Source organism: Actinia tenebrosa, unplaced genomic scaffold (genome assembly GCF_029948245.1).
Source record: "Actinia tenebrosa isolate PJP-AT-01 unplaced genomic scaffold, QUT_ActTen_1.0 PGA_scaffold4__44_contigs__length_22323623, whole genome shotgun sequence".
NCBI classification, from domain to species: Eukaryota; Metazoa; Cnidaria; class Anthozoa; order Actiniaria; family Actiniidae; genus Actinia; species Actinia tenebrosa.
In genome coordinates, this window is record NW_028292581.1 from 7961870 (window position 1) to 7974670 (window position 12801).

Consider the following 12801-nt stretch of genomic DNA (forward strand, 5'->3'; position numbering starts at 1 on the left):
AAGTTTCCTGATGCTTTGAAGGCTTAAAATAACGATTCTTGAATCAACTTTTTCTCTTTCTGAGGCCCGTCCACACGTATCCGGAAATTTGTGTATCCGCAAAATTATTTTTGTGGATACGCGTTGCGTCCACACGTGTCCGGAAAATTTTGTATCGATCCGTATCCGGAATTGAAATTTTCGAAAACGGTCTCCAGAGTGGAAATGTCCGAATACGGATACGTGTGGACGGTCGTATCCGCAAATTTTCGAATACGCTGACGTAAACACGGTTTTGCGCATGCTCAATAAGAAAAACTATCTGTCAAAGGGACTAGGCACTAGCGTGCATCAGGGCGGATCAAGAAATTTTTGGATACGTGTGGACAGCGAAAACGATTCGAATACGCTGCGTGTGGACGCGAACATTTTCGTATCCGCAAAAAAAAATTTGCGGATACAAAATTTCCGAATGCGTGTGGACGGGGCCTGAAACCCAAAAGATACCAAACACGACTAGGTGATCATTTTAAAAGATTTTCAGATGATATTTATGAAAACAGTTCGAAATAGATCTGTTGGTTTTCTAATGCAATTTCTTAAACTTTGGCTTCGCTTTTATTCAGTGCGTAAATTTATAAATTATGATATGTTTAATTAAAAGTAAAAGTAATAGATCCATCTACGTTTTTTTAAGTATTTACACGGACTAGTTAGCAGAATTTATCTAAATTTATAATAATAAATCTGCAAGGATTTGGTATATGACAAGAGAACTCTAATTTAGACATGTTCTTTCTTGCACTGAAAATATATTTTTGAAATCGTAACGATAAAAGAGTAATTTTTACACCGTGATAAGATGAAAAAACTGATTGACGTTTCGGACGCTAGCCCTTCGTCGGAATAAAAGAGCTATTATTGAAATCATTAGTTGTCCGTGGTGCTCGTTTCCAGCAGTCTTTCCCTCTTTTTTCATATGGCCTATACCTTGTTATAGTAAAGTTTACTAACCTGCTAACTTTAGTTTTTACCAATTCCAACTCACATTAATTTAGTAAATATATTTGAATATCCTTCTTTTTTTTTTTTTTTTGTGTAGATATTTCAAGGCAACAGTGACATGTCAACTGTTGAGATACGTTGCCTGAAAAATCTACAGCCCGCAAGATACATCCGATTTGTACCAACAGCTTACAATAATCATAAAACAATGCGTGTGGAGGTCTTTACTTGGCATCAGGGTAAGATTATTCAAACTTGAAACGGCATTAACGAAAATATTCTACACTTGTCTGCGTTTACACCGACGGTACCGGACAAATTTTGAACCGATCAAAAAGTTGTACTTTTAAGGGTTCCGTTCATAAGGGACTGAGCTATCCGGAAAAAAAAAAAATGTACTCCTAGCTGTGCAATTTGGATCCGTTTGCGTGTAAATAGAACTTATTTTTTTATACAATTAAACTGAGACGGTTCCGTGTATGAACGGTATGTACAGGTCAATTTTTTTCCGGGTAAACGGAGCCTGCCTTTGAAAAAACGAAAGTTTACCGTTCTCCGGTTTTTTTAACTATTCAAGAAAATGAAACTTCCTTGTAAAATACTAAAATGTTGAGCCTTTACAGCTGGTTATGCGTTCTTCCTTGTGCAATGGTATGGCACAGGTCTCCGGCTATATCTAGTTGGCATTGGCTGCTGCATCGGTACATGATCTCCGAAGTTTGCTATTCCTTTCACAAAATAATATATCCCATTCAAGCTGTTCATGTGGCCTTAAATGAAGCTGTTGTGCAGTTTTTCCATGAACAGTTTCGCACGAATTCTTTCGTTTCATAAAAATTAAATTCTCACGTTCACGTTCGTACATTTTTTGTTACACTGAAAAAGACGCGGACCTAAAATTTTCCACATATCAGGATAAGTTCGTTACAGCTGACATGGAGTATTATCATCCATTTTACTTACTACTATCTCAATTTTGATTGGCCGAAGCCCCTCAGCCAATCCCTGATATGATGTGAACTCGACATGATAAATATGTTTTATCTGATATTATAAAATAACTGTTATAAAATCTCGCGTTCTGATTGGTTGGATACGCGTGCTACGCGTCGTGCTTCTCCTAACACTTCTCTCGTGTTCTGCCAACCCCCACGTGCATTATAACTGCACATAGCACGCGCGCGCGTTTTCTATTTCTTTAATATATCTATCATGTCAAGTTCACTCAAGGATACAAATGAGATTGCAATACGTTTGCTATTTTTTTCGAAACGGCTTCTTCAGATAACAGCGCCTTGGTCTTGATAATTTACGATATCATATTCAGCCTCGTCCAATAATTTTAAATCGATAAAACAATGGAGTTTAAGAACGAAAATAGGGTAGTAAGCTTGATTTTACGAAATGACACTATGAAATACAACCTAACAAACCTACCGCCCTACACCGAGTACAGTGTTCGACTAAGAGGGATGTTAACAAGTGATGGAGCTGGAGTATGGAGCAACTGAATCAAGGCCAAGACTATTGCTGCTGCAGGTATGATAACTCATAATAAGATTCGAAACTACTTATAATTATTTCATTTGTTTAATACTTTTTGTACAAAAACTGAAAAGACTTATTACGATCCCAAGCCATCAATTCCATAATCCGAATAAAGTTCTGACAGTTCCCAAAACTGAACCCAAAATTGCTGTACTCTTTTGCATTCTTGCATGTTTAATGAAAACATACCGTAACAGTTAATTCTTTGAAATATTTTTTTCGTGTTATATTTGTCCTATCCTGATAGATATTAGTTTACTTCTGATGCTTCATCAACTTTTTTTAAACGTGTGATCAAGGTAAAAAAAGGCATTTTGTTTACGAGGGAAATATATAATAGCCATTGTCAGGGGCTTAAAAACCTGTTTGTTAACTAAGTTTCGTTTTTTTTGTTAATCTAGCCCCAACATGTTCTCCAGTGTTGCTATCATCACAGGCTACCTCATCCACAAATGTTCGTGTAATCTGGAAACCACCACCAGATATTGAGTGTAGAAATGGGATATTGAATGGTTATCGAATAAGGTGTAGGATATCGGGAAGAGAAAAAACTCTAATATTCTAATGTCAATAAATATACATCAATGATTCAACGTACAATTTTACTGGACTGACAACATATGTTCTCTTTTTTTTAAACATTTTTTATTAAACAAATAATATTCTGTAACTGCATACATATAACATTAAAACAAACGCATACAATTACAAAAGAAGAAGAAGAAAAAATAAGTAAATAATTATTTACATAAGGACATTACATCTAAAACAAAGAAATGAATTAAATAAGATAAATAAATTCAAGGAGTTTGTTCCATTTATTGTTGTGAAATTCAGTTTTTTCTTTTTCAATAGCTGTCCTTGACATCATGTTCTCTGTATCAGGCTACACTGTAGCTAGCGGTCCACGGAGCAAGCAATTTGACAAATAGAATCGAAGTAGGTGGTAAGTATACCTCTTCGAGTTGACCAAACATAATTAATTGAGATACGTTCGCGTTTTACATTGAGAAATACTCATTTTCACCTATGGAGTTGAGAAACTAATGGACTGATCTCAGATATATAAAATTGAAAAATCTTTTCATGACTTACCTATTTTTTTTCTTTTCATTTTCACTGTGCAGTCTTGAGATTTTTACTGTTTTACTATGAAAAGGGCAGCAAAATATGTACAGCTCTTTTATTTTTGATATCCCTAATATGTTTAAGTACGTCATATATAGAGGATATTACATAAATATAGAAGAAGCTATATCTAGTATATATTTAGCAATTATTAGGCGAAGTGAATATCGGGGAATATTTACCGAGACGCGAGTCTTCGAGCAGCGAGGTAAATATTCTCCATATTTACCTGAACCTGAGGCGAATAATTGTTTTAGGATATACCAACTTGTGTACAGAGTAACTGATTTTTATATACAAAAATCAATAAAAACAAACAAACAGAAACTTTTAGTTTGCGTGACAAATTCACACAAAACTTTTAGCAAAACGTTTAGGCCATACTTCGTTGCCTTTTTAGTATTGATAGGAATGGCATTTACTTTCATTTCCTTATCGGGAATTGTAGCAAACCGATTGCCAGCAGATGCCATTTTGATGCCGACTCAATATTCCGGGATTCAGAGGTGAATATCGTACAATATTCACCTCCAATTAACCAATGAGCGCGCGCGTTCTTAGGAAGTACACAAGTTGGTATATGCTAAATATATATATACCTACACAGCGATATGCAGAAATTTTGATACTTTCGTACATACATACTAGCAGGTTGCCTATCACTAGGGCTTTCTGAAAAAATATCAGATGGTATCCCATAATTTATAAAATAAATTTTGATATACTTATATATATGTACAAAAGGGTCAAAGTTTATGCAAACCGCAGTGTATATAATTATATATATATACATATATGTATATGTATATGTATGCGTATGCGTATGCGTATGCGTATGCGTATGCGTATGCGTATGCGTATGCGTATGCGTATGTGTATGTATATACAACTATTTTTGAAAAATATATGGGGGAAAGAAAGCATGCAATAAATAGATAAAGGATATATATACTAAGGAGGATATTACATGGGCGTAATGACGGCGCTAGACCGTCCTTTCTTGTCCGCGCACCCCTATGCTTTGTGACATTGTCTTATTATTATCCATAACAAATTCCTCCCTGCCTTCCCGCCTCCCTGCCTCCCTAGACTTTTCTAAAAAAAGGTTGAACCCACCTGAAGATTTTTAAGGTCCCAAGAGCAGCAGAAAGGTTGGAGTTTGTAGTTATAAAAATCCTTTCAAGAGATCGAGAAAGCTTCTCGGTAGCTACTTTGAGAGTAATTTTAAAACATTCATTTCTTAATTTAAAAAATCCTGGTCTCATTAGGAAAACATATTTTGAAGCCTTAGATCCTCGAGTACATGAAACTTCTTGCATTTTCCTTGTCCGCCATTTTCCTAATTCTTTCCCTATTCTTTTTCCTAAAAAAAAACACCATTCGCAGTCTGATTGCCTTTTCTTCAAATCACCTGGTAAACAAGCATTTTAAAATAAGCTAATACTGATTTAGGATCCGGCCAATTATTTCAAGGCTTGGCTCACTGAAATGCTTGTTGGGCATTTCAGTGTAAGAATCAACGGAAATAAAAGCTTTTCATAAATAAAGTTTCATGCGAGAGCTACTTCTGGTGGTAAGGATACACATGCTCTTTCTCTCGGTTACTTCCTCTTATAGTTTACTTGCTGTAATCAAAACAACAATTGAAATAATAAACTCTTAAGTTGTAGAAATATATAGTCTTAATTTCTCTTTATAAGACAGTGAAGAAATATTTTTAAATAGATATTTTCTAAAAAATAAACTGAAATAAATTTGAATTATTGCCACATCCAGAAGACCCCGAGAATTTGAACTCGAGAGTTATTGAGAGAATTATAATTTCCTTTGTGTTTGTACCAAAAGTCAGCAGGCAATTGTTGTTGTGTTTAAATATGAAATACCTCTGCAGCTCGTTCTGGTGATTAGCTTTGGGTCATAATTTGAATTCGATTTTTTGGAAAAAGAAACTTCTGAATTTCCAGAATGGAATTATTATCATTCTTCTTCTTATGATTTAGAAACTAAGCGAGTTTTTAACGATAATCTTTTCATCCGCACTATTTGTGACCTCTTTCGTTTTAGCATTCCACGTTACTGAATGATTTCACTTTCCTATCGGAAAGCAGGCGTATGGCTATAAAACAAACAAATTAAGGTACTGCAATTGAAAATTCTCATCAGAACGACTAAAAATGTAAACGAAGTAAATGTTATATTTATGTAGAAATATGAAGAATAATAGCAAGGGGAATGCATGGAACGCGTTATGGTGGTACTGCAGTAACCATAGTTTCAAAATATGTGTATGAGATTGTGAATGAGTTGCTTCTATACTGCGAGGATCAACTCAATTTGATACATATTTTCAAAATGCATGCAGTCTTAATTTTTCTAAACCGGTAGCCTCATGATCTGAATAAAAATAAACTTTTCTCTCATCTCAGCAGACTTTTGATGGTACAATAAGCAGTTTAAATGAAACGATTTCCTGCTATAGCGAAAGATCAATCATCTTTGAGATGACAAAGTGAAATTATGCAAGAATAAAGTATGTATTTATTGCGCATGCCTGGTGTTTTTTTTTAACTAATCCGGCAAGTGTCATGTATCAGCTGTTTCGGTTCGTGTGGGTATTTCATTTTGATACATGTTTATCTCTGGAAAAGGAAGAATCGAAAATTAATACATTATCAGTGCAATGCGGCTTTGGCTTGCTTCATTTTATCTACAGGTTTTTCAGATTGTAAAGGGAATTTCTGTCTCAGGTATTGTTATGATGTAAGACTGCTGTTGCTTCATATTATATTTGACTGACATGTAGATAACCAACGAAAAGGATTAAGTTCCTTATATGTTAATATTAATTACTTAATACATTCATTAAGACTGTCGACAAACTTTATTTGACGAAAGTTTATGAAAACATTGCTGTATTTATCATTAAATTTAAATGTAAATAACCAGCGAAAAGGATTAAGTTCTAAACGGAAGTTTATGTAATTTCCATATGACATTTATTGCCACTGCAATTAATTGGATTGTTCAATTCTATGTTAAAGAGATCATTTTATGCTTCTAATGTTTGACATCGCTTTGTAGCTTTGAACTATGTATTTTCTAACCACTGCAATTAATTGGATTGTTCAATTCTATGTTAAAGAGATCATTTTATGCGTCTAATGTTTGAAATCGCTTCGCAGCTTTGAACTCTGCATTTTTTAACCATAGATTTAGGTTGTGACAGAAACCCTGTTGGGATACAGTATAGGTCAGCCATTGCTGACGGCAGTTTAACAGCATCCTCTTATTATGATTTACGTTATGCACCTCAACATGGTAGACTACACAGCTCACTTGGATGGGCACCCAGTACAGTATACAACGAAAAAGATTACCTGCAGATTGACCTTGGTCGGTTAATTGAAGTGTGTGGTGTAGCAACACAAGGTGGTAGATATTATAACGAATGGGTGACGCATTACAAGCTTCGTTTCTCAAAGTACGGTGCTTTCTGGAATACCTACCAAGAAAATGGAACGGAAAAGGTACAATAATTTCTCGGTTATTAATAGAAAGTTATTCTATATACCAGTGATTTTTTGCTCATTTAAACAAAAAAAAACCAGCTTTTTTCGTGCTCCGTTCAGTAATAAAGCACGCAGAAAGTAACCTAAGCACGAAAGAAGTGTAGGCGAGTGCTTCCCACATTTCTTGAGTGCTTACGGAGCTTCCTAAATGCTTTTTTTTTCTGAGCGGAGCACGGAAAAAGTTGTATCATTCGTTTTTTATATAATAGCTAATTTTATTTCGGTATTGAATTGCATTGTGGGTAATAGTGACATTATCATTTATTCTATTTTTAGTGTATTCCATCTTAAACAATATACTTACTACACGTAGAGAGTTAATTCTTGTATATTTGCTATTTATTTCAAATTAACGAGATCCACAATTCCCTTTGGTCTTGGAATGCACTATTCAGTATGCAGTGTTCAGTATTCAACCTTGTTTAAAATAGCTGTATACAACGATAAAGCAACGAACATAGCTTTTCGTTTAGCAAATCACATAGGTAAATGTTTGTCTTGGAATGAATGGCATCGTCTAACTTGGCTATTATTGAACTTTATCTGGAAGATTTATATAGGCCAAAAAATTAACAATAATATGTTATTCAAAGTTTATTACAAAGCTATTCATCTTCACTATTGTAGAAGTTTTAATTAGGTCTTGTACGTACACCTGTTTGGGAAACGACAAAGGAAAGTTATAATAGAAGCTTTATAATTTATATTTCTTTATGACTCGAAATAAGTATTAATTTACGAAGTTTTTAATAAATTATTTGTTCCCTAATTAATTTTGTATGCGTTTTTTAATGTTGGTTTTATCAGATATTTCAAGGTAACAGTGACATGTCAACTGTTGAGATACGTTGCCTACAGAATCTACAGTCAGCGAGATACATCCGGTTTGTACCGACAGCTTTCCGCAAACATAAAACGATGCGTGTAGAGGTTTTTACTTCGTATCTTGGTAAGTACATCAAAACTTGAAACATTAAATATTGCACGTCTAATTTTAAAATCCTTTATCTGGCATGCAGTTTCTCCTTTCTCTTCTTATGATCACTGACTTAATAAATTTGTTTATTATGATGTGACAAATTAACTTCTGATTTACTCTTCCTAATTTTATGACTTAATTTCGAGAAACAAAAGACAAAGTACACAAATGATCTCGTTCAACAATGATGATATAATTCATTTGAAATACATTTTGTTGCAAACAGATGGACCCGACATTGTTCCACATCAAAGGTCGTTACAACTGACATGGAGGATTATGGATAACATACCAGTAGTATCATACTTGATGGAGTTCAAGAACAAAAGTAGGATAGAAAGCTTGATTTTACCAAATGACACTATGGAATACAACCTAACAAACCTACAACCCTACACTGAGTACAGTGTTCGACTAAGAGGAATGTTAACAAGTGATGGAGCTGGAGTATGGAGCAACTGGATCAATGCCAAGACTATTGCTGCTGCAGGTATGATAACGCCTATAATGATTCGAAACTATTTATTTTTAGTGTCGAAAATGAAAACATAGCAAACCTAAAACATAATCATGTTTCGTTTTGTTTGTTAATCTAGCTCCAACATGCTCTCCTGTGTTACTATCAGCACAGGCTACCTCATCCACAAGTGTTCGTGTGACCTGGAAACCACCACCAGATAACGAGTGTAGGAATGGAAAATTGAAGGGTTATCGAATAAGGTGCAGTTTATCGGGAACAGAAAACCTAGAAACTTTTACTGTCAAAAATGTTAATGCTTCGACATACGACATAACTGGACTGCAAAGATACACAAGGTACCTGTTCTCTGTATCAGCCTACACTGTAGCGAACGGCCCATGGAGCAACCAGTTGACGAATAGAACTGCAGAAGATGGTAAGTTCCTCATCGAGTAGACGAAGTACAATTTATTGGGATACGTTTGCTTTATACATTGAAATGGCCATGTTTTACCTAGTATTAAAGAAGACAAAAAACTATTGGAATCTTTTATTTTATAACAGCTATGAAACTGAACATCTGTTTCTGCCTATTTTTATTTTCTTTTCCTTTTAGCAGTCTGAGAGCTATATTCGTATTTTGTTTTACATCGAAAAGAGTAGTAAAATATGTTTGGTTCATGAATTTCTTGCTTATCATAAACATTGCATATTTGTTTAAAAATGACGTAATGTTTAATTCATACATTCTGATTATTCCTTTTGCAGCTCCAAGCTGTTCTCCTGATATCAAGTCTATACATCCTTTGACCTCAGTAAGTGCCCGAGTAGAGTGGTCACTACTTCCAAGTACTCATTGTCGGCGAAACGGTATTATCCGAGGTTACAAAATTGCGTATAGAAAAGTTGACGAAGATGAGCTGTATTGGTCCACTGATAGTAATCCAAATTCTACTTCAATCGTTGTGAGTGGACTAAAGAAATTTACCAACTACAGCTTTCAAGTTCTTGCGTACACTGTCAAGGATGGAAATCTGAGCAAGGCTGCGTTTGGAAGAACGCAAGAAGATGGTAATCTTCCCAGTCATTATATGTTCTCTAATATATTGCATTTACCTATGCCTAACATTGCTATTGTAGAAGGGAAAAATATATTCAAGGGTAAATATTAGGGAAAAACATTCGGGAAATAGAAAACTTATTTGCTAAACCTTCTTTAAAATAACAAATGTAAGTGAAACCTTTTATTCTAATGACTTGTCAATAGACAACCTATCATTGACCAATGGAGAGACAGGTATAATGACTTGTTCAGTAACTCCAGGGTCAAGGATATTTGTTTATTGTCATAGTTTCACTTCTAATTGGGAAGTACTTTTTGTAGTAAGCAACAGCTGCAAATCTACTGTACTTTTCCAGTAAAAACGGGCTTTGGTCATGTTCAACTTTGTACATGCGTACTCACTGGAAAAGAGCAGGGTTGTTTGCTGTACCAACAACTACTTCCTCAGCCTTTTTCTTTAGTACAATCTGTTCTCTTTTAGTTAAGCTAGCGAGCACCATCGACCGATTTTTAGAGTCAGCTATTAAAACTAAGTGCTCGTACTTTTTCCTTAAGTCAAAACATGTTTCAAGCTCTTACGTCATACTTGGCCAAACTGTTCCAATCTAGTTTGACCTAGTACAAACCAGTTATGTGACGTATTACGTGAGTTTAACCCTTAAATACGAGCTCGCTCAGAGTTCAGTTCAGTAGTGAGTGGCAGCAGAGAGTCAGAAGCAGAAGAAGCAGAATGAGCAGAAGAAAAAGCAGAAGCAGAAGTAGAAGTAAGAGTTAGCTCCAGTCCAACAGTTCCAGTTCCAGTTCCAGTAAGCCTAAACAAGCATTGTATAGCATATAGGCAATTTGTACTGCGCATGCGCGCGTTAATAGAAAACAAAAGAATTTCAGCCGCCATTTTGTTCGGAATGCACAGTCTGTGGGTTTTCTGATCAACGTTCTCAGAATTTAGAGGCATTCGATGGAAGAGCTTCAAAGAGGATCAAAACTAGAGACGAAGGACTAGCACATGAGCATATCAACAAGTACATCGTCCTTTTATTTGGAGATAAATCACTCGTCAAAATGTGCCCGAAAGGGAAAAACCTCAAGACATGGTTATCTTTGTTCCTGTCGTATTTAAAATCTAACCAGTAAATTGAGGAAATCTTTCTTTAAGGTGAGAAATTATTCTTTGATGTTTTCATTTTGTTGAATTATAACTTTTAGTTGAAAGCTGATCGTCTAAAATAGGAGGCTGTTTGATGGCCAAATTCGCGTGTAAGCTGAATTTTACTCAAATTCAAAGTCAATTTACTCGAAAGTTTTACTATTCCCCAAGATGGAAATTACCTCTATTAGAATGGCCTTTCTTTTATCTTTACAGGTGTGCAATTTTTTTGTACTGAAAAATTGTGTGGCATATGGTGTTAAAGAAAATGTTAAGACCATCCCAGCTACCTCAGCATACCCTCAAATCTTAGGTAATTTTCCTTGTTTAGGTTTACCAAGATCTTCAAGTTGTTGGTTGTTGAAATATCTATATAAGGTAGCTTGAACACCTCAATCTTGTTTATTGTAGTTGTTTTTTAAATTGCTTATTTTTGTCACCAAAAATATTGGCATAGTTCGTAAGACTTTTATTGCTAAAATATCATTAGAGTGAATGCTACCCCGAGTAAGAAAAAGTAAAATTTCTATTTATTTTTGCTTTTCCCCAAATTTCTATTTGTTATCATTTAAGAGCTAATAAGCTATAGAATTAACTGGGCATAGCCATTTGCCTTGAAAAATTGTGCAGGCTTTACACAGTAATTTCAAACAGCTGACCTGTACGTCATGCCTAAATCGGCCATCTTGGCTCACTGTTGTACGCTAATGCAGTAAACTCGTGTTCTTTTCACACTCTAGAAATGACAAGGCAGGTCTAATTTGTATTAAAATCTAAAAGTAAAAACAGAAGTTGTGGCCTTAAACCATTTTTTGAAGATTTTTCACTTTCACTATGTAAATAACTAATATTACACTATGTGCTATGAATGCAGGGATAAGAAAGGATATATGAGGTACTAGATAGCTATAGAGGAAGTTTAAAGGGTTATAAACCATGGAAGAAATAAAAACTATCATAGCTCTTAGAGCTGCCCAAGGTAGCTAATAATCTAGCTACTTACAGTCTGTAATAAGTGGTTTCCAAAATTGTTGAAACAATTTTCAGTTGATGTGAACTTCCAGAGAAATTTGTTATAAGCTTATAATTATTAGGATTCCAACCTCTCAATGGGGCCTCAGCCATAATCTTTAGGAAGAAATTTCTTTACATACTAATTAGGAAAAGGATAATTAAATGTAATAACAATATAGTTTCTTTGTTCCTGTCTATAGGTAGAGGTGTATGATGAAAAGGTAGTCTGCTGGTCCTGAGAAGAAGGAAGGTGGATAGGAATGAATTATTTTTCAAACTACAAGGAGTGGATGTTGTTTTGAATTGTTCCTTTCTATATTTTCATTGTAAAGACTAAATTAAAATTAAAATTTAATTAAACCGACAAGCTGCACTGTTGTATTGATGTACTGGTCCAATCCTATGAAAATCACTATAGTAAATGAGGCTGCAATATACTATCATTTTTAGTCTAATATATAGATGTCCACAACTGACCAGGTCTGACCAAATTTATTTTTTAATCTTGGGATGACAGCATCATTAGGATTAATTTAGATGGGTATCTCATGACATTTTTCATGGATGATGATACAATTAATTTGATCATATGCTATTCTGTTAATTTTCTGCACAGGTTGTTCATGATCATGGTTATGAAATGAATAAAACTAAAGATTTCTTTTACTTCATATGTAAATTAAGTTGGGAGGGGGGGGGGGGGTGGGCTTATTCATTTCAGGTAGTTTGATAGGGGCTTATTGGCTCATTGGAGAGGGGGACTTAAGTATTGATTTAGCCCAAATGCAGTAGGTTCTAAGCTGTCAGGTTCGTCATTTCACCAATATGTTCGATTACAGTACAGACCCATAGAAACCTGACTTCGATTTGTTAAATTCACAAGGAACTAGAGTGAGTGCAGAGTGGGAA

General features: G+C 34.8%; 2 protein-coding genes and 1 long non-coding RNA gene across 3 annotated transcripts in view; all 3 read left to right on the forward strand.

The window, feature by feature from the left end:
• LOC116307898 (receptor-type tyrosine-protein phosphatase delta) overlaps window positions 1-12801 on the forward strand; it is a 35970-nt gene that overhangs the window by 8184 nt on the left and 14985 nt on the right. The window contains exons 7-13 of the mRNA XM_031718222.2: window positions 1082-1231; window positions 6238-6407; window positions 6983-7187; window positions 8037-8178; window positions 8435-8698; window positions 8805-9104; window positions 9437-9739. Coding sequence (XP_031574082.2) covers window positions 1082-1231; window positions 6238-6407; window positions 6983-7187; window positions 8037-8178; window positions 8435-8698; window positions 8805-9104; window positions 9437-9739 — 1534 coding nt within the window. The remainder of the gene's footprint in view (window positions 1-1081; window positions 1232-6237; window positions 6408-6982; window positions 7188-8036; window positions 8179-8434; window positions 8699-8804; window positions 9105-9436; window positions 9740-12801) is intronic.
• On the forward strand, window positions 1240-7002 carry LOC116307901 (uncharacterized). The gene is made up of 4 exons (XM_089036262.1): window positions 1240-2523; window positions 2934-2986; window positions 3388-3478; window positions 6871-7002. Exons 1-3 carry the CDS (start codon window positions 2483-2485, stop codon window positions 3462-3464), a joined length of 171 nt encoding a protein of 56 aa, XP_088892388.1. The 5' UTR covers window positions 1240-2482; the 3' UTR covers window positions 3465-3478; window positions 6871-7002.
• On the forward strand, window positions 9771-12259 carry LOC148906943 (uncharacterized). The gene is made up of 3 exons (XR_016121048.1): window positions 9771-10887; window positions 11095-11256; window positions 12093-12259. It is a non-coding gene; the product is annotated as an uncharacterized LOC148906943 (long non-coding RNA).

What these genes read in the sequence shown, in the direction of transcription:
- LOC116307901 (XM_089036262.1), top strand. Translation starts at nt 2,483, where the DNA reads ATGGAGCAACTGAATCAAGGCCAAGACTATTGCTGCTGCAG. An exon ending in CAAGACTATTGCTGCTGCAG is followed by an intron (nt 2,524 to 2,933) that starts GTATGATAACTC and finishes TTGTTAATCTAG; the next exon opens with CCCCAACATGTTCTCCAGTG. An exon ending in AGGCTACCTCATCCACAAAT is followed by an intron (nt 2,987 to 3,387) that starts GTTCGTGTAATC and finishes CTTTTTCAATAG; the next exon opens with CTGTCCTTGACATCATGTTC.